Here is a 22,338-nt window from a genome sequence, read left to right on the forward strand (position 1 = left end):
AAGGACTTTTGAAAAGCATATATATAGCATGCATATGTGTAATACTGAACAAATAATAGCTACTTTGTTGCATAAAGAAAAACAGTCTCCTAAATTTCACTATGCTTACCTGCTACCCAGTCGATTGCAATGCCACGGATTCCATTTTGTCCTATTCCATTTGTAACAACATTTCTAAAGTAAGAACCATCAGGTTTAATTTTACGTATTGCATTCTGAGAAGAAACCGTGCTACTGAAGTCGCACCAGTAAATGAAACCAGAAGGCATGTGAACATCCACATGAAGCACATTCCGTCCTGAAAAGTAGTAAGTCATCAGCTTTAATATAAACTAGTGTACTCGAAACATCAAATTTCATGCAGGCAAGAAATGCAAAAATATTAGGTATAATAAGATCTCATCTAACTAGAATTGTCACATACCTCTTCCTGCTAGTGGTACCATGGCTTCAGAGTGATCTGATGTCTCTAAACTAAATCCTTTAATTGCAGAAAGCATAGAAACAATTACAAATGAATTGTATGGAGAACAGGTTCTGTTATCAGGATTTAGCTGAAAGCCAGTAGCACACGCACAGGAGAACAATCCACCAGGTATGGGTAAGCAAAGTTGTTGACAAAATCCAATATTATTACTGCAGCCATTTGAGGAACCAGCAGAATCTGTAAAAGGACGATGTAAAAACACAAATATCTGAACTGTATTATCACAAAACTCCAGCAGATGTACAACCAAATTCATATGTTTGCACGGTATGAACAACAACCTGGTAAAAAATATCTTAATTGCCATTTAAGCATTATGTGTCAGTAATCAATCTGTTGGTATTTTCTTATTTAAGATCAATGGATCAAAGAATCAGACAAAAATATACATAAACTTAAACACTTCTGGCACATCAAACAATTTGTTTTTAAGGATATTGTGTCTCTAATGGAAGTTAGAGTTCTCGCAAGTTGGCAATCTTGAAATAGCTCTATAGCAAATACTCACTGTCTCTATAATAAACTCGTAGGCATTTCAGTCTTGGGACGTTGTCTCTCAGTACTACTTTGTTTGCTCCAGTAAACTTGTCAACTCGTTCAATAACTTCATAATCTCGATCAGTATAGTATAGAAAGGTATCATACACTGCAATTCCCCACGGATGAGAAAGATGAACCACAAGAGTCACACGATTTGTACCATCCACATTGCCTTTCTCAATCTAAGAAATCAATTGAAAGTTTAACATTACAGTTCTTATAATAATATATGTTCAATGTTACAATGCAAAATTAAAATACAACATATGCTACTAAAATCTTTCCATGGACACAATCTTTATCTGCCTATCATAGAGAGCAACAAAAGGTTAGCAGAATGTTAACAGAGATTTGTTTCTTCATTCAAATAATCATTTATTTTTAAAGGTAATAGTAACTGTTATTCAGATTTTGCCTGGTCCTGCATTTTCCAGCTCCATTAGTAAACTGCAGTGACTGAATTAGTCTTTGGAATCACAAACACACAAATAAACAGGTAACACCAACTATTATAAAAGTATCACTTACCATTCCTGTGCTTGTGACAGCCCAGTACAACTTTTGTTCTTTAATATCAATGGTGATGAACTCTACATGATCAAGGTTGCCAGTGAAGAGGGTTTGAATGCCTGATCCATCCATGTTTGCACTGGCAACCTTTGCTGGAACTCCGCTGTCAGTTCCCTGGTCAGTCCAATACAGCTTCCTGTAACACAGAAACACATTACCACACCTACTAGCAAAGCTGGATGGAAATCAATGGCCCATCAACAATAAAGCAAATGCTTAAATCCGTCTCCTTCCTCCGCCAAATACTTTGGCACATGAGAAATAGAGACCACTTGGAACTGAACCTCAATGAAAAAAAAAAAGAGAGATCTTGATTTTTTATTTTTTTTCAGTCATTCTGAGATCTTTTTTAATTAAAAAGAAAGTCAAGTGTAGGGTAAACTAAGGAAAACGGACATTCATTCAACAACATATGTAGTCACGCAACCTATTTTCCAGGCCTTTGAAAGAATAAATTAAAAAAGAACAAACAACCTATATCAAATCCGGGATTGAAGCTAAAGACCTTAAACATTATGAAAAATGTAGAATACATATTCAAGTGCAAATACAACTGCAATTTTAGTGATTTACCCCCTTGCTGGATCAACTGTCAAACCAATTGGCATGCCGGCTCCCAGAGAGGTACCATCATTGGTGATCAGAGTTTTCCTGTACATTACTTCACCGTGCAGCTTCAGGACCTATGCAAACATTGAACTCATCAAATTACGTAATACTGAACTTAGGATAGATAATTATATGAAAAGAAGTCTAAATCCACCAAGAGTTGAAATTGAAAGAAACTTGTTCAAACACTATGAAGAAAAACCAAGTTGCTTGGTACTTTCTTCTCTCACATGCATGAAGAAGCTCAGAACATGCCAATATTAATACTAAAGTATCCTAGGTAAAAATAAAAAATAATAACAAAAAACAATTCCAAATCTTCCAGCTTCCATAATATATTGATGTTGAGTATAACAGGCTGAAGGCACTGAAGGAATTCTGATTTTACACATACAACTTTGTATCTGTTTAAATTAGGTAAGTTATAGAGTACATATTTATATTTTAGAACAAGGAAATTCACAACGACTTATTCACACTTATCACTATATTACATGTTGCTTATCCTCTATTTCCCTACTCTAAATGGCATTTTTATTTTTCACATGCTAACAGACTGCTTGCCCCCAGTAAGATACAGAATAGGACCGGAGCACTGGGAACTGGATCTTAGTGCATTCCATGGCCACATTCCTTTACGGTCAGAAACAATGCAGTAGGATTTTTTATTTGAAGTGAAAATATTAATGAAAGTAGTAATAACTACTATGTTAGGAAAGTTTGTATGTGAAACACTAGGAGCCTACTGACTTGAAGAAAAAAAGATCCATGCACAAATAAAGTTCCCAGAATACACTGCTTTTAAAATCTTTTAACTGTGCTCAAATTTGTTAGTTTCTTCAAGCGTGCAAATCACTTTTCTTCATACTATCTGTATGCTTTAGAAAAAAATAAATCTAATTTCTGATTTTCACCAAAAAATAGTTCTAATTTCCAACTGTATATGTAGCAGCAATATAGCCAGGCTCTTAGTTTTCAGTTGTTCTTAAACATTACCTCGATTGACTGTGTTCCTGGGTTACTGTAATAAAGGTTTGCAGAGATCCAGTCCAATGCTAGGCCAATAGGAGCACCAATAACAGCTGCTGGAGCAAAAACTGTCCTGTTAGATCCATCTGATCTCACTCTGTGAATTTCACCCTTCAAAAAATAACAAGTGTAAACATCCAGAGCAGTTTCATCAAAAACAAACAAAAAAAAAGAAAACCTGATTTATTCCAACTATGTGAGCAGATACTTCATAGTACAATCTTTTCTTAGAAAAATAAAAATTTAGCAGTAGTATTCTTATATGCTCAATCCATAAGGACGGTAAAAAAATTATTGTAAATTGTAACTATATGGTATGAAGAGGCACTATATATAGTTCATTAACCAAAGTGATTCACAGAAATAAAATGGCTGAAATGTCTATTTTTAAGCTATATGTAGGCACACTACTGTAGATTTGTATTTTATTCTCAAAAGATTTTTACCAGGATACCTCAATTAGCCAACTTAAATAACTCTCGCATTTAATACAGGAAAATGTTGTTCTCTATAAGCGTAAAGAACCAAAATTCTAACAAACTGTAATAGAAGAATCAAAACTGATATTAACCCTGCAGTTTTCCCAGAATGATCTCTGAAATGAATTATCACTTGCAGGTTCAATCGTAAGTGATGTTACAGTGATAAATTGATACAGTGACAAAACAGTTACAGTTATACAGTGATACAGTGACAAAACTCAGAGAAACAAGCTACATTGAGATCTGAACTGGTTACTGTAGCTGTCCATATTAGTTTTTCTTCCAGTTACTTCAGTTTTACAGGATTTCCGCACAACAACTGCTCTAGAAAAATCATGAGCAGAATCAAAAATGGCATTTCAGAAAGGGACCAATGCTTCAGATGTCAAGAATCTGATCAAGAAATCCAGACCAAATTCACTGCTCACTGAAAAAAGTACAATTCCTTAAGACACCAGTATGGTGCTGCTGGGTAAATCCTAGCAAAACTGTGCTATTTGTAAATTAACCTGTACTTGAATCCTTAGGCCCACAGAAAAATCAGCAATGAAGGATCATTTTCTGCACTGTTTAAATCCTACTTTCAGATTCTGGTGAATGCTAGCTATTTATAATTTCTTCTAGCCAGTGTATGGCATCATAAGTACTTCAAAGACCAGTACTGTTTATTCTGCTTATCTCTGGCATTTGCAATTAAATAACCTATAGAACATGATTGCTGAAGTTAAAAATACTCAGGAAGCATTTCTCAGATAGAACTGTGAGGACTCTGATAGTGAGTTCTCTATTTTCTGCTTCAAACAAGGTGAACAAGAGGATGGATGTTTTCTTGAGATGTAACTAAAGCTTCAATTATTGACAAAAATGGGAATAAAATTACAGCTACAAGCTATGTAGGTGTAGACTCTCTCATAAGAAAATCCAAACATGCAACGGATGGAAGCAGAAGCAAGTTTTAAATTAAGATGCCTTGTGATAATGGACAAGGAAAGAAAGTAGGCAAATATACTTCTGCTATTATAAACAGAAGGAGTTTCTTTGGGGAGAAATCCATGACTAACACAGATGCCTCAGCTCTGCAGGTGAGCAATGGCAGCTTGGGACCTGCAGGTCACGGGCAGAGTTTGAGGTCACAGCCCATAGCATTAATTTGTTAGGCTGAAGCTGAAGATCTGACTAAAATACAGTGCTTATCTGCACTCAGCCTGCTAAGGCTCCTGGCATTTCACTTGCCAGCTGTGTTAATGGATACATCAGCCCATGACCAACTACAAAACTGTTTGACTTGTATATGTCACATGTATCTATCTGCTGGCTGAGATGTGTCAAGAATACTTGATCCTCCACGCAGTCTGAAAAAACAGTTTCCCAGGAATTTATGAGCTGCTTCTAAGTTTCCAAGACTGAAGATATTGCTGAATCTTAAGTTTCCTACCAGATCCATCTTCCGGGCTCCCACAGAGTAATAAGAGAGAGTTATTCAAACAATTATAATGATCTATTAAAAATTATCCTGAACTTGTTTTGAAAAATATTGTCCTTGTATTTACTACCAGTGACTTTTCCACTCTAATCTTCTATTGAAGAAAATAATGCCTCTGTACTATGTTACTTCATGAAACGCTCAGACTAGAAAGCAAATCATGCAAGTATGCAATTCTAGTGGTACATAATTTCATTTTAATATTTAGTGCCACTGGTCCAATGTACTACGTTCATGGAGAGCTCTTTCAGCTCTGTCTGCAGAGTTAAGCTCTAAACCAACTGATTGGTGAAAGAGCAAGCAAAGGACTGGGAGTACAGTTCTGTTGTCAGTACTATCTGCTCTTCATGTCTCTGCAAGAAATAGCCATAATTAAATATTTAGGTGGACAAATATAAAAACTAAAGTACAAATGAGATGAAGTATCTCTCATATATCCTAGGGAAAAAGCCTTTCATTCTTTTCAATTATATTTCTTAAAATTCCTACCTTTAATGCTAACATATTTCAATCATAAGCATTACTTTAAAGTAGGAAGTCTTATTTCAGTGTGCATTCTGAACAGAAATGCTAACTTACTGGATTTTCAACCCAATAGATCATCTGTTCTGAGTCATCAAAGTCAACATCAACACCATTTTGAACTCCTGCTATTGGAACCATAGCATCATTGGTCTTCTCCTCAGGGTTCAGAGAAATTCCATAAATTATATTATCTCTTACAGCAATAAGGAAAGGGTGTTCAACTGTGAAAACATATAATTTAAGTCAGAGTTAACTTTCAATACATTTCCTCTGTTAAAAAATTGCATTAATACATGCCCCACCTCTACCAAAGGTTCTTTAATGTCCACAGGGATGACAAATATTACCTGTGATGCTCTGTAAACCATTTACATACATGCAAATATTTTTTGTGGGTTTTTTTTTTGTTTAGTTTTTGTTTCTTTTTGGTTTTGGTTTTTTTACCTCACTGAGCTAATCAACTGTAATTTTTTAACACTGAATGTTTCATCACTGTGCAATCACCGTGCACATACAAGCACATTCTGAGGAGGAAGTAAACACGGTAGGATCGTTTATTGCTAGCCAAGGGGAGAAGTACTCAGTCACAGCTTCTACAAGCATATTTTTCAAAATTCTAGGAATGAGAGCCAAGACATGCCTGAGATAGATTGTGACGGCTACTGAACAGGACTCAAAAGAAACGTACAATGTCACAGCAACGACTGATGATTGTTAATATTAAATATTCTTGCAGTATCATGTTTTTTGGTGGTTTTTTTTGTTTGTTTTTTTTTTTATTTATCTCTAATAGAGTATACTAACTTTATCCTAAAACAATGAATTTAACTTCAATTAAACACTGATACTTGTGCTTAAAAGTTACTAAAATAAAGGGCAGCCAGTTGAATATTTACACAGAAATTCTGTGAATACACAGAATATATATATCAGAATGAAGAACTACTGATTGCTTTTTATCCCAAAGGACAAAAATAGAGTAAGAATTGGACATAAACGGGAAATAATATACTTGAACTGAAAACAAGATGGCTTCCAGACATCAGAATTGTGATGTTCTTTGAAGTTTAGGAGCAAGAAATCAAATTAATCTTCAGTTGGAGCCTGTCTGCTAAGAAAAAACACATTACGTGGTGGTACTCAAGGACAGGAAGGAAGGAGACATGATAATCAAGCAATTCCCTCCCTAGATCTGCACCTCTACTTTCTTAAAAGTGCAACACGCTTCCAGGCTGATTATTTATAATACCAAGGACAAACACATGACCAGAATATGCTTTCACAGTTTTAAACAATGCTTTGCTCCTTCCAGATGCAAATGGAAAAAATTCAATGCATTGAGAAAATTTAAAAAGGCAGCTTTTTACAGTGCTCAAAATAAGCATTTCTTCCATTTTTCACAAATGAAGAGATCTCTCTCTTTGAGCTCTTGCCAGGACCTGGCTCCAGGCCTTTAGGCCACGTACATTCCATTCCATCTTTCCTAAGTGAAGTCTGCCTGGAACAGTCCCAAACTTTGATTTCATGAACAGCAGATCCCAATTCAGTAGCAAGCTTTTTGCTTGGCAGAGGGTTGGCTATGAAAATCTGTCAAGCCTTTTTTTTCCCCATGTCTCACGACTACTGCCCTACCTCTCATGCAGTTCCTATTGTCAGGAGAAAGCATCCATCCAGAAGGACAAGCACAGGAAAAAAAAAGTGGTCCAGATGATGAAAGCAAGCAGAGGTGGCTACATGGTGATGATGCACAGGAATTGATACCTGAAAAGAAAAGTGAATTTATTAGCAACTATGAACAATACAAGAAGCTGGAAAACTATTCACTGCTACTGGAAATGTCAACTCCACACTAAATCAGCTCCAATATTTCCTTGAAATTCACTATCAAGTTATTTACAAGCATTACAGTACACTTAAAACAGAACATAAACCTTCCTGTAAAACCAGCAACATTATCATACTGATCTTTTCATTTTCTTAGCACAAAAATCTGTCAAAACACTTCTCCATATCTTGTTAACTGCACTTGAAGGCCTGCAGGACATTCAGACTGATCACAATATTCTTTCTGGATGGGAGATTCAAACCATTTACTGAAGAATCTGGAGGAAACTGAAGAAATAACATAGCCAACTATGCATCATTCAAAGGTAGTAAGAGGTCAACATACAATTTCTTGTATCACTTTGAAACATGAAGTCTAAGTTGTGATATAGAAACAAAAGAGTTAAAAGGTTTTTGATGACTACTATTATTACTAAAAATTAAAATTCAACCATTTAGATTGCTTCCACAGAAATACCGATAAAGAGGATTTTTCAGAAGTCATCTTCATGAAATCTTCGCAACAGTGTGAAGTAGCTTTAGCTATGTGAACAGGTTTGAGGAAGGTTTTGTTTAAAAACAGTGCATACATAAAGTAACACCAGAAATTATTAGTGCATTAACAAGCTACAAGACTCTGCCCTCCCCTGTCTGAAAGTCTTCAGGAAAAAGAGAAAGTTAGTCAATGAAATATTTATTTGCAAAAAACCATCCCCAACACAAGATATAGAACAGAAGGAATCAAAGTAAATCTTGAATAAATTAAAATCCTTTATTGCATTATTTCATTAAGTAAAATCAAGCAAAAATGCTTTCAAGGAATGATGACAGTAATTTGCCTAATAGCGTGATACAACTTATGTATGTGGAACAAGCCTGGTTTACTACAGAGAAAAAAATGAAAATATTTTCAAAACTGCTTCAATTTTATGACAAAAACTTCAAAATAAAGAGCAGAATGGCTGCACATACTACTTTTCTATTATTCTTTTTGGCTATTCATTATGCTTACATGCTCCCTAGGTCACTCCCCTAAGCACTGGACTATTCAGCGGGTTAGAAAGGCTGAAATGATCTTCAATTTTAAGTCAATGGCATAAATTATTTTCTTGTTTTAACCCAGACTATTTGTTGACATGACTGATTACAGAATGCCTGACATTGTGACATACTTTTGTAATCAAAGTTGTTTTGCTGAACTTACCATAAGGTTGCTTTACAGGATGAACTGCCACAAGCCCCAAAGGCTGGTGAATGTTATAAATCATAACTGTTTGGTTTCCTCCATGCCATTTATTGGCCCTAATTACTCGGTTAGTATACCGGTCAGTCCAGTAGACAAAATCTTCGAAGACAGTTAGAGCATGAGGATGTTGCAAAACCTGTGAGGCAAGAATGTTTATCACTTCAGTTGTAGATAGTAAAGCTTGCCCTGTAATAACAGAGCTAAGAAAAATTTAGAAAACAAACAAACAAAACCAACAAGCAGCTGTATCTCAAAAGCTATTTTTACCAAATAAGTACGAAATATCGTCAACTGCCTGAAAACAAGGCACCAAATATGAGGAAACCTTTTTCTTTCCTTTTTTCCCAATTTCTTTCCAATTTTTTTCCCAGCATGAGGAATTAATGAAGCAGCCTAACTGCAAGGCAGAACACAAGCAAATAAAGACCCAACTGCAGATTTTCATGGGCACAAGAGAAAATACAAGAATTATGGATCTGTAAAGACTGCAGTCCCAACAAGATTCCCTGTAATTTACCAGACTGTCAAAGATGGCTCAATGAAATTTCTGAAGACTGAGGCAAGAAAGATCTCACCTGTTTCTAATTCTAATGCACAAGAATTGCCTGCCTAGCCAAAGATAAATGGGTACCAAGGTTTAACTCTTAAAAATACACATTGTTACTTATACCAGCTTATGAGAATAAGTAAACTGTGGTGCTGGTACACAGTCCTGTCAACTGACAGCAGCGCTTTGCTTACAGATACCCTCTCAGATGTATCATCTTCACAATACTCCCAGCACACGGCAAATCCTGGCAGCAGATCAACCTCTGTTGCTGTTAAACTACAGTTATCACTGAGAGGAGGTGGCAAGAGGAAGTCCTCCAGAGTTTTTTTTAATTGTATTGCAGATACAGCAGCTAGTAACAGCAGTGTCAGATATCACTTTTTGACTTCACATTTGTAGACATAACAAATGAGAAAGATCTACAGCATTAAGTCTACAGTTCGCTCTAGGCTCCACTGAAGATCTGAAAGACTGAATGGTTTATGCAATTCATTTTCCAGCTGTGAACAAAAATTCACACCCAAGGCTATGATAGTGCAAATATGCTGTGAAGTAGTTTCTGAAAGGAGATGGAAAAACACTATTTATTAACGTCTTACCAGATCACTTGCAACCACCTGTCGTCTATTACTCCCATTGTAATCACAGAAGTCAATATAATCAAGATAAGCATCAGCAAAGTAAAGAAGTTTATTGGGGTAGTCAATGGAGAGTCCATTGGGCCAGTAGATTTTACTGTTAATAATCACTGTTCGCAGTTTGCCATCCATGCTGGCTTTTTCAATTCGGGGGTTTTGGCCCCAATCAGTCCAGAACATCACGTGAGCACTGAAAAAAAAATTAACTATGAGTTACCAATCTAGGGAAAGAAAAAAAAAAAAAAGAAAGAAAGAAAAAAGAAAAAAAAACAAATGTTTCCTTTTTATCCTAACAAATGATACTTAAATCACTGAGATCAGCAATATGTCCATTCAAGACATTACCATCATTTCTGTTGTAAAAACTTTCGAATGCTTCTAAGCTTTTTTCTTATGTAAATAATAGTAAAAACAAGCTCCTCTGTCATCGTTACTACTTACTGTAATGTGACTGTTTCCTAAATACTAACTTGATGGGTGCTTTCACCTTCGCACACATGCATTGATAGTGCTAACACTGCTGTAACTGAAGAGCTCCATGTGGCTGGCAGTAAGCAGAGTTCAAGGCATTGGAGAGCTCATAAAACAGAATAATGGACATGAACTGTTCAAATCTGAAAATTTCACTTCACTTTGTGGCTGCTCAAAACAGGAAGGTATTTTTGTGATATTTTTGTGATGACAGTAACATATAATGGTTAAAAGGGAACCTGTCCTTTGTCAGGTAGGAGAACAGGAAAGCATACCATGTTATGCTGAACATACATTTGTGGCATGCTGCTGTCTAATAATGATATAACAAAACTGCAAGTTTGTACCTACAAAGAAAATACAGAAAGATCTTTTTCTGAGGAAGACAATGTCTTGTTAGAGCAAACCAGATTAAGAGATTACAAATAATGATCATTTGAAACTAAATATTAAGTGAACACTCTAAATACATCATTTTAAAACTGTATTTTCAGTTTTCTCTACCACTTGTCACTTACAATTACAAAACCATTTGAGCATATCTCAGTTTTGAAAATTGTTATCACAAAATATGCATCTTTTCAAAACAAAACAAAAAGTCTTACTCAGATCTGGGATCTAACACCAGTCCCCTTGGGTTTGTTACATTTTCACTAATCAGCACAGTCCTGTGGCTCCCATCCAATTTAGAGACTTCAATTGTTTCCAGAACAAAGTCTGTCCAGTAGAGATTGCGTCCTACCCAATCTACAGCTATACTCTCAGTCACTGTGACACCACTGTCAAACACCTGTTTAACAACAGGAAAGAAAAATAAATAAACAAATAAATAAAAGAACAAACGAATTGTTATCACTTTTCACACATTATTTCTCTATAAATACAGAAAAACAGGTAACCTAATCTCAACTATTTTCTAGGCCTTTTATACAGAACAAGTCTCAGAGTGCTTGTGTTAGGCATATATACACTCCTACTAACTTCAGCTGGTCTACTGAAGAAGTATGCACCTACTATGGGAAAAATCAGTTTATAGTATAGCATTATAAAGCTTCCCAGAAGCATTCAGGTTCCTTTTTCAATAGATGTAGGAAACAATAGCTTAGCATCTACTGAGTTGTTTCACTTAGACTACTTCCCTTCTTAATACGTGGGGATTTGCCCCTTCCTTTAAGTGGAGATACAGTATCTTCATTTTTTTTCTTTCAACAGTGAAAAGATGAGTGAAACTCAGTGAAACTTACTATTTTTCGGTCAGTCCCATTCTGGTAAGCACTCCAAATTTTATCCTGTGTCGTATCAGACCAAAAGATACGATCTGAGACTGAATCAAAGTCAATAGCCACAATATTCCTCCCATCCCTAATGAGAGAATAGATACTGTGTGACTGAGAGGTGATGTTGTCCACAACAATTTGGTTACGACTTGCCACTAGCAAAAGAAGATTCCCGGACTCTGTTAAAGAAAAAGAAATTTAAATAAACCACTAAGCTATTCAATAGTAATTCTGTTAGACAAGTAGCACTGAGTAACTGAGTAATTTGACGTGGTTTTCTAGTATCAAAGTAATTATATCTAGATGCATGGATTGAAATGGCAAATTCAAAATCAATTCTCAGGCAAATATATTTTATTTTATCTATTCTGTCCATCCTGACCACCTTGGGATCTACTCTGGCTTTTTTTTATTCTTACTTAATCATTTATTCCAACAGACCTTCTTTCTGGTCTCATATCTGGACCCTGGGTTATCAGTTTGCAGCTGACATCCAGAACTTACTTCTCTCTGAGTCACTTTCAATTCCCAATCCTGATTCAAACTGCAAAGATCTCAGTCCCACAAGTTACCCTCCTCAGGCTGCAGAACCTGAGGACATCCCTAAACCAGGAACCCCACGGTAACAATGGGTTTACGGTTCCTCTAATACAACTAGCACACTATGCAAGAGACACAGAACAGAGAACTATGCTGGGTCAGTGTTTCTTGCACTCCAGAATTAAGAACATGACATAGGCATTAAACCTTATGAAAAGACTGGAATTTAAACACTCTCTATGCACTGAACTTCATAAAAGAGCAGATTTTAACTTATGATTTAGAGGTGTGTGGCACTGCTTTTCTCCAGAATATTATTTTTTTTATCACTGTGGAGTAATATGTTAAATTAAATGATGTTAAATTAAATATTGTATTTCACCAAAATAATAGGTTCCAATTAACCCCTTGAGTGGTTGTTTTAATACTCAGGGTGATCAGCTGTGAATGACTGTCAGTGGCTGTTGCATCTCCTTTTTTAAAAGATAACAGTATGAATATGAAAAAAAAAAAAAAACAACACCAGACATTTTCTAGCATTACTGTCATTCTTAAAGTTGACACCAGCATCCCTCACCTGCCACTTTACAAGTCCTCCCATTGGTTTCCAGAATGTATCCTTCATCACAGTAACATCTGAAAGATCCTCTCTCATTGTAACAGTGCTGACTACAAAAGCCTGGAGGGTCACATTCATTAATATCTTCACAGGTCTTGGAATCATTTGCGAGCTGGTATCCAACAGGACAAGTACACTGAGCTCCAAAGGGTCCTTGAATACATTCATGAGTGCAGCCTGCATTATTATCAGAGCAGCTCTCCTGATCTAAAATGGGGTTGGGAAAGTAAATAAGCATATAGTTAACAAAAGCTCCCCATGCTAAATTTAATACTTTGCTGTTGCATTACCAGCCTGAAATTGCTGTTAAAACATGCTGCACAGTCATCAGCTATGCATGTGAGAACAGACTGAAGCTCTTAGGCAAAATATAACATACACAATGCATATAAAGACAGATAATACAGCATTTAACAGAGTCTCAGAATTCACTTGTAACAATGTTTTAAAAAATACCTAGATTATATAAAATATTTGCTGTACAACTCCAGTACTAAAATCTTGTTAAATCACAATAATTTAAAATTACTTATGATCATACCTGGCTGGGGCTCATCTGAGAATGTGCATTGATTAAAGAAAGGAAGGAAAGAAGGAAGGGAAGAAAGAAAAAAGTTGTGATTAAATCAAATAATAATCAACACAAATACAAATGCTAGCTACACATAAGCTTTTAGATTGTTTTCATGATTTTTGAAATTAGAAATTTAAAAGAAAATTTTAAAGACTGAATCACAGTTAATCTGAACTTAAGGCACACCTTTCCTTAGTGAATCTGTTTGAGAAAACAAATCTGATTCCAACATAGTTACATAAAAGCCTACCCCTCAGTCAATGAAAATCAGGATATAACTCAGAGCATAAGACTGGATATAGTTAATGCATTCACCTTAGTCTCCTTTTACTGCAAGTTTCACTTCACAATTAGTGCTTTAATTACATTAAGCTTTCAATTTCTGCTAGCAATATTGCTACAAAAACAATATGTGCTGAATATAACATAGCTGTTGTTTGGATACTCTGCGTTTCTGTTTGTAGGCACAGCACACTGTAGGTTATTGTAGATGACTGAACAGTAACTTACTGCACAGTGGGGATTCATCTGCTCCATTAGGGCAATCAGCAGAATTATCACAAACTTTGCTCAGATTCACACAGATACTGTGACCTGGACATTGCCACTGCCAGCTGGGACACCGGAAGGGTTGCGTGGGACAATCTCTCTCATCACTCATATCCCTGCAGTCATTATCACCATCACAGATCCATGCTCGGTAGACACAGTTGCCATTGTCACATCGGAAAAGGGATGGAGGACAGGTCCTTGCAGGACATCTGTGATGTTCATCTGAGCCATCTGCACAGTCAAGATGGCCATCACATTCCCAATTAGCAGGAACACAATTGCCATCTGATTGGCACTGGAATTCGTTCTGGTGGCACATTCCTGGTGGTCTTGTAGCTAAAACAGTGACATTCAACAGTTCAGAAACAAGAGCTACTGTTTTCAGTTCTTGTCTTGCTTAAGTAGTTACAACACTATAACAAGCTCTGTTGTTTTCAAATCAGATCATTCAATCTATATGACATTCCAGAATTCGGACAAATTAACTCCTACTTTATAATACACTGAAGAAAGCAACCTACAGTTATGATTTCAGCAAGCACACATTGCTATATATATACACATTGATAACTATGTAAATACCCAACACAAGATGAAATTACTCTCTGAACTAAGTTTTCACCATCTTGTGTTAAAAATTACTAACTTAAGTGTAAATAATTTCTCAAGTGAAAAAAAGAAAAGAAATTAACTTAACTTTCACAGAGTGAAAATTTTCAGCTTCCCAGCTCAATAGACTTTTAAGCCTTGCAACTGAAGTGCCAAGTAAAACAGAACTTTAGATACAAAAGGAATGCAAGTTCTGCTCTTTGCCAGAAAACTACATGAGCTGAAATCAAATGCTTTTGAAATTTCAGCTCAGAAAAACTAAATTACAGGCAAGTTTATCTAAAAATAATTCTGAAGTTTGAATGACAGTTATTTCAAATTATCTGACACAGCAGATAAAACATTTGAACAGAATCACCTAATAAATGAAGTTTTTCAGCATCCCTATACTTACGGCAATTGGCCTCATCTGAGTGATCATTACAGTCAAAAACACCATCACACTGGTAGTAAGAACTGATACACTGGTCTCCACTTACACATTTAAACTCTGTGTCACTGCAATTGTATACTAAAAGAAGAAAAAAAAAAGTTAGTTACTTTATTTTCAGAGCTAGACTGAGCCATTTTTTTCCTACAGGTGCACAAGGCAGCTAAGGCATCAGAAGTCCACATTCCACTGAAGATTATGATTTCTATGTGATGCAGAAAATGCAATGACTGAAATCTACAGAAAACTTTGATTTCAGCCCTCTGAAGCCACACAAAAGATCTAAGGGCTTACTAAAAATGGTAGAACAAGCACCATTGACAGCTAATTTATGGATAGGTTTGTTATGCCTATCTACTATCCTAGAGCTTGTAATATGATGTCACCGAATACTCTTCAGAGCACAACAGTAAGAAAGAATAAAGAGACGGAACAAAGGTTGCACTTACTGCAGTCACGCTCATCAGCACCATCTACACAGTCTTTGTCCCCATCACAGACATAGTATGGGTCAATACAGCGATGGTCTGGACACTGAAACTGCCTGGGTTCACAAGTACTTGTGAAAGCTGTTAAGAATGACAGTAAACACACCCGTGTTTATTTTCCCTCATCTGAAACCAGTATAATACAGAGACAACATACAGATAATATCACTAAATTGCAGTCTGCAATGAAGCAACTGCCAACCATACAAATGACAAGCACTGATACATTAAAATCAAGAAATTATTTATTCATATGCAGACTGTGTCTCACGCAAAAGAAACGGTCTGTTCCAATTAGGGAGAAATAATGCAAATTAAAGTATGTGGAGAAAACATCTTACTTCACTACAAAATATTTACAGATATTTCTGGATAATAACATCAATGTTAAATTAGTTGACCACACTGTTAATCATTATTGAAATCGCTCATTAAGTATGTATTTAGAACATGTGAGATGTAGTTGCTTTTTGCTGTAAGTTGTAGTGCATCACATTATGCAGCATTATGATTACAGCTATCACAGGTGCATCTTCTTAAGGCTTTTTAATGATTTCTCTGCATTCTACATGGCTCTGGTAAGCTCAAAGTAGGTGAGTTTTCAATCACCTTATTCCCCTTAGACATCTTCCTAATTTCATTTCTCATTTTTACACTAACAGACACATGCATACAGGCATACACGGGAGTTTGTTGTTAGTTTGATTTTTTTGTTTGTTTTAAGAAGATAGTTCAGATACTCACTGCAGTTCTTTTCATCTGACCCATCACCACAGTCATTATCGGTATCACATAACCAGATTCTAGGAATACATTTATTATTGTCACACGTGAACAGGGTTTCAGGGCATGATGTAGGTCCTTGTGTGGGACAACGCAGTTCATCACTGCCATCAAAACAGTCATTATGTTTATCACAACGCCAGCGACTTGGAATACACTGTCCACTGGCACAAGTGAAAGCTGATGAGGAACATGTATTGTCTAAACAAAGAAATAAAACAAGAGAACACTTTTATAATGACCTCCAAAATTTACCTTTCCTATCAGCATATTAAATACATTTAAATATTTACTATGCTTACAGAATATCTAAATTATGCATCAAATACTAAAATGCACATTGCTTGAAATCAAAATGTCAGTCATGATGCAAAACTGCTGCAATATCAAACAGGTTTTATACCTTACTCATACTTCCCGCTTCTGTGCGCTAAGGGACACATTTTATTATTACGTCCTGTTCTCTTGTTTGTGATTTAAAAGAATTAACTCTGAATGAGCACCAAACAAGTCACAAGAGCCAAGAACTCTTCAGTACTTTCAGAAATACAGATATTCATTTGTTCTCTCCATTTCACTTTGTCAACAAAATAAAATATTTTGTGTGAGTCATTTTACAGTGAAACCAGGAAATGAACTCATTTAACTTTTAACTCATTTCACTGTGAAAATGAGCATCTAACAAATAGTTCAGAAGTGCTCAAACATAATGAAAACCTGAAAAGAAAAAAAAAAATAAAAAAAAAAAATCTGCTTAATTCAGTTGTTAAATGAAATAAAGGTGCTGCTTTAATCTCAGAAGTAAGCTAGGCAATGCACATGGGTTTTTTTATTTTTCTTATGGTGCTCATTTTAAATGTCTTCATCTTTATTAAAACCATTTATCCTTCTCCACGTACTAAAATAGAACAAAAAAGTGATATTTCAATGTCTCTCAGATTTACAGAAGACTACGAATAAAATTAGACTTTTTCTTTAGAAGAGATGTCTGTTAGTCTTCAAATGAATGTTGAGTCCAGTTAGACAGAAATATTTTTGTGTATTCTTCATTGCCCAGTGTTGAAACCCCTGAGTTATCCTGTATCTTTCTAAGTAACTTATATTCCAAGTAGATCTCAGGATTTGTCCACAAATACAACCCCTAAAACATGAGGTTTTATTCCAAGGAAATCAGTCTAACACATCTAACTTTCAGAAATAAACTCACCAAATAATAACTGTAAATTACAGGGAGCACTTACTTAAAGAACCACAGTTTTGTTCATCACTGTTGTCATGGCAATCATCAGTGCCATCACACTGATAGTATCGAGGCACACATCTTCCATTGTTGCAGGAAAATGAATATGAGCCACACTGCAAAGTTGGTGGCTCATTAGATGGATCTTCAACACACGTCAGTTGATTTGAAGCCAGCTTCATACCATATGGACAACCACAAACTCTCTGAAAATTTGGTACTGGGAAGCAGAAATGACTGCAATCTCCATTGGGATTTGTTCCTCTGTTACAGTAGTTAGAGCCTTAAAGAGCAATAGAGAAGATGTACATATACACTATCAATAACAGCTTGGAATCTATTAAAAGTGTTATTTCACCTGTACAACAAACAAGCTCACCTATTTGGGAATGCGCATCGTATGCTTTAACATGCATAATGTTACTAATGCCCCTCCTAATAATAGTCATTTCTCCTCCATCAGACTTTCTCACTCGAACTATTCCACCAAGTCTCCAGTCGGTGAAATAGGCATAACCTGTTTTGAAAGACATTTAACAAACAACAGTTACAGTGCAAAATGACATAAAATGACAAGTATTTTGAGATAGAACTGCAAGGCATTTTGTGTATGTGCAACTATTTCCTGAAAAAAAACTAAAGGACTTCCATCATTACTGCAGCAAAGGTGAAGAGACAGATAGGAAAAATAAAAATAAGAATAATAGGAAAATTTTAGAAAAACAACACAAATAACCTCTTAGATTCTGCTTAAAGCAAGATATAACATACTCTATTGACATTTCAAATTCTAAAATTTTAAAATAATTCACTAAGACCTCCTTTTTGAAGGGGTTAGAATATTCTGAAGAGGTTTTGGCATAATATCCAATGGGATCAGACGCTGTTATTCTTCCTTGCACACACCATATATCCAATAATAAACTCTACATACAATTAATAAAACCTGAAATTGCTAGTCATCTCTAGAGAAGCACCCCCAACTTGAAAGCTATAATTAGTACAGCGTATCTGTCTTGCTGCACAAAAAGTTAGCCAATCTGACTAAAATGGGTTAGAGCATAAAAAAAATGCTGTTTTATCTCACATACTCACATATTATCATAGGAACAGCATTTTGTGATATTAACAAATAGTATTTTTCAGTGCCAGACTTACCTCCAAAAATAGTAAGACCAAATGGGTGAGTCATCTGAGCAATCCGTTCAAGAGTTCGTCTGTCCAGTCCATCAAAGGTGCTATGCTCAATTTTATCAAAAAAGGCATCCACCCAATACAGTCTTAGAGAACTAGAAATAATGAAAATGTCTTTATCTCTCCAAATGACGTGATATTTATTATGAAGAACTAACAGTTAATAATAATCCTAACTTAGTTGAGATGATACCAATGGAAGAAAGGGGCAGGGGGCATTGTCTGGAAAACCTTGCATTTTACAGGTTTTTATAAAGCTGGAAAAAAAAAAAAAGCCTTCAGCAAGGAAGTGGCAGTGCACACAGTTTGACACAATTGTGTTTTCCTTACCTCCAGTCAATGGCTAAGCCATTAGGCCAGCCTAGAGTTGTATTCACAATTGGTAAGACATGTGATCCATCACTCCAGGCCCTCATAATTTTAGCAGGACGGAACCAATCTGTCCAGAATATATACCTGAAATAACATACCAGAAGACACATAAGCTCACGTACTTAAGAACTTACTCACTCCATACTTAAGAAAACCAACGTATTTTGCCTTGACCTCTCTCCCCTCCCTCATTCAGTACTGGTACTGTCAATATCCTGAGTACAACAATTTCCAAGATGATTTTAAGTTATTTATCCCACTCAACATGATATACCCATACTCTGTTAGAATTGTTATTGATTTCATTTAACTAATTTACAAGGAGGAAGAATCAAGCAAAAATGCATTCTCCAGGTAATACTTGCAAAAAAGCACATATACTACAATTTTCTCTTGATTCTTATGACTTATGCATACCATCAAAGAGTTAAGGCTAGCGCTAAATAACTTTGAGCTGCAGTGAACAAAAAAAGTTATCTCCAAAAGTTAGTAATTTCAAGAAAGAATCAAAGACTACTTACCCAATGACAGGATGAACCACTATTGATCGAGGATTATTTAAATTTTGAACAATAGCTCTTCTAGATTTATCTGCAAGCCTCATTACACTTATGCTTCTGTATCGAGGGTCTGTCCAGTACAGATTCTTGGAGATCCAGTCAAAGGCCAAGTCTTCAACACTTTCCACTCTATTAGCTGTCAGAATTTCTCTTCCTAGAATTTACAATACATACAATCACCGTACATGTTCTGGATCAGAAGAAATAACCCAAAAGTCTTATTCTATTCACAAAGTTCATGGTTTTCCCTGACTTAATATAAAGCCATTGAGGGTACCCTTTGTTCCAGGTGAATGAGGCATACGCTTCAGGAGTACAAATCCAGAAGAGGAGAAGTAATGACTATCCAAGCCAGGAGAAAAATCTGTCACCAAGCTTCCACAGGAAGGAGTTTAGAGAATGGAGGAAAGTAAAGACGTGGCATTGTTCAGCTCCCAAGTTACATCTTAATCAACAACGAGACTGTGAGCTGCAGTCTACCATTGCTCTGATCCAAGGCACTATGCAAGTTCAGGAGGCCATACACTGACTTAATATACATTAGATCATTATTACAACTTAGATAGGAATGTTCCTCACACTATCAAAAACAGGATTCCCAAAATCTTATAACAGTAAAGATCCTTTTCTCCACTGCAGTTTTATGACAAATATCCTGATCTTCAGATAGGAAAATAAAGAAGAGAAACTCAGTCTTATACTATCTAAAGTGGTAATAGTCTGAGGATGACAAACACAAATTATGACAAGTGCTAAAAATTGATCATTCCCAAACACACTCATCAAATTTGTCAAGTAACTGAAGGCAATTTTTGACTACTTTTATCAGTTTAATATGAGTTGAACCAATATTTGACAAACATTTTTCAGATAACTGAGACAGTGCAGATTTTTCCTTTTATGTCACAGAAGAATTTTTTTGTGTGGCTTTTTAGGGATATACATAGTATACTCCCTATCACACCAACACTACGTTTAAGAATGATTCTCACCTGAACCATCAGTTTTCTGTTTATAGATCATGTCTCTACTTGTGTCTGAAAAAAAAATGGTGTCTTCTTGAGCCCAGAAGTCAATTCCAACAAAATATGAAGGGCTTCCTGTTACAGGTATGATCACATCTTCTTGGGTAGAAAGATTGAATGGGATTCCCCGCACTGCTAGCTGGGATGAAAAAAGCAGAAACTGTTGCACAGCTGCAAAAGAAAAGACAGAGTCTTTAATTATTTACAGCGGAAAAAAAATTGAGCATTAATTAATTAAAGCTTTATTTTCCTTTCACAACACTAATATCCTAGAAATTGAAGAAAGAATAAGAAAATATAAATTTAAATATACATACACTTAAAAAACAAATACAAGAAGAAAAACAAAACTCAACATCGAATATTAACTGATGTGTGCAGGTCTTTCTGCCTTGTTACCGTGGTCCTTAAAGATCTTTACAAAAAACATCCCTATGGATGCAGAAATCTCTTACGCTGATCTCTTTACAATCATATATATAAATAAAATTTTCAGGTTCTGTAGAATCACCATATAGTCAGACCATATCTGAGTAGCAAGAGGCATAACTACATGGTTAAATTGTAGAATTCTATAAAAGATACACGGCTTAATTTGCCAATAACTACCAATGGCAAACCTCTCAGTGCAACATATTGCTGATGGAAGCTCACAACCAAGTCTGAATCTCTTATTCTTGCCATAAAGGGAGAAGAACAACTTAACCTGTGCAATACTCAAATAAACCATATTCAAATAATGTAAAATCTCCAAGCATCCATGCTTGACTTCAGGGCTAAGAGCTTAATCGTACTGCTGTCTATGCATATTTCATATCAAACTCTCTTAAAATGCTCACAGAAAGTGGTGAGCTTAAGTTGTTATGGCTTGAAATGAACTTCAGCAGATTATATTTAAGGTTGTCAACAAGAGTTGTAGCAGAAAAACATGAAGTCCTTGGCATACTGAATTCATGTTTCTATTGAAAGGAAGGAAAAGGTTCTCTAAATATCAGTTAATGGAATACTGCTATTTCCAACAATCACATGGCCCCTTCTTACCAACACAATGCCGTCCATCTATGTGTAGATCAAAGCCCAGAATACATCTACAGCGATAACCTAATCCATCATTATCTGTTTTGTGACTGAGAACACAGATCTGTTCACATCCTCCATTGTTATTCCCACAAGGATTTCTCACTGGAAAATAACACAGAAAGGACTGTAAATTCATCTGGCACGTATTGTGATTATTTTTAAAAAATCGTTATTTTGATTTTTCAGCACTTTTTCATCATCCAAAATAAGACATATGGACTTTATAGGAATTACAATACATGGAAACCATACAACACCAGCTCCATCCTGGAGCACACTGAATTCCCATTAAAGCTAACCAGCACTCAAGGTACTCAGTTCTGTACAGAGATTCTCAGTGCATAGCATAGAGGCCATCATCAGTGTGATAATTTTCCACATAGATTTACTTCATAGTAATAGCTCACAAAATTAATTCATATTGATAGCATTTTCCAACTGCATTCTCACTGCACTGTTTAGGAAGAAAGTCCCAAATGCCAAATCTGTTCAGGTATACGTCTGACTCGTCAGAATACCAATATGTTTTGTAAACCTCACT

At 35.7% G+C, this 22,338-nt stretch overlaps 1 protein-coding gene across 9 annotated transcripts in view; it reads right to left on the bottom strand.

The window, feature by feature from the left end:
- The window catches only part of LRP2 (LDL receptor related protein 2), a 98,430-nt gene that overhangs the window by 39,483 nt on the left and 36,609 nt on the right, over positions 1-22,338 (bottom strand). For 5 of the 9 annotated variants that reach the window (XR_014947935.1, XM_085552422.1, XM_085552419.1 and 2 more), the window contains exons 15-39: positions 21,759-21,899; positions 20,685-20,888; positions 19,654-19,846; positions 19,091-19,216; positions 18,725-18,855; positions 17,946-18,083; positions 17,568-17,849; positions 16,288-16,527; positions 15,505-15,624; positions 15,020-15,136; positions 13,975-14,352; positions 13,432-13,446; positions 12,849-13,097; positions 11,699-11,910; positions 11,060-11,244; positions 9,945-10,173; positions 8,754-8,931; positions 7,358-7,486; positions 5,780-5,946; positions 3,203-3,346; positions 2,171-2,280; positions 1,556-1,733; positions 996-1,209; positions 425-664; positions 110-298 (exon numbers count right to left, since the gene is read on the bottom strand). Coding sequence is in view for 8 of the 9 variants with exons in the window: in XM_085552422.1 (XP_085408548.1) it covers positions 110-298; positions 425-664; positions 996-1,209; positions 1,556-1,733; positions 2,171-2,280; positions 3,203-3,346; positions 5,780-5,946; positions 7,358-7,486; positions 8,754-8,931; positions 9,945-10,173; positions 11,060-11,244; positions 11,699-11,910; positions 12,849-13,097; positions 13,432-13,446; positions 13,975-14,352; positions 15,020-15,136; positions 15,505-15,624; positions 16,288-16,527; positions 17,568-17,849; positions 17,946-18,083; positions 18,725-18,855; positions 19,091-19,216; positions 19,654-19,846; positions 20,685-20,888; positions 21,759-21,899 (4,509 nt within the window). In the remaining variant the exon portion in view is untranslated. The remainder of the gene's footprint in view (positions 1-109; positions 299-424; positions 665-995; positions 1,210-1,555; positions 1,734-2,170; positions 2,281-3,202; positions 3,347-5,779; positions 5,947-7,357; positions 7,487-8,753; positions 8,932-9,944; positions 10,174-11,059; positions 11,245-11,698; positions 11,911-12,848; positions 13,098-13,431; positions 13,447-13,974; positions 14,353-15,019; positions 15,137-15,504; positions 15,625-16,287; positions 16,528-17,567; positions 17,850-17,945; positions 18,084-18,724; positions 18,856-19,090; positions 19,217-19,653; positions 19,847-20,684; positions 20,889-21,758; positions 21,900-22,338) is intronic. The other 4 variants (XM_085552425.1, XM_085552424.1, XM_085552423.1 and 1 more) reach the window with 1 other exon arrangement.

The sequence above is a fragment of the Coturnix japonica genome, chromosome 7 (genome assembly GCF_054131305.1).
Source record: "Coturnix japonica strain WE chromosome 7, WE-NBRP24, whole genome shotgun sequence".
NCBI classification, from domain to species: Eukaryota; Metazoa; Chordata; class Aves; order Galliformes; family Phasianidae; genus Coturnix; species Coturnix japonica.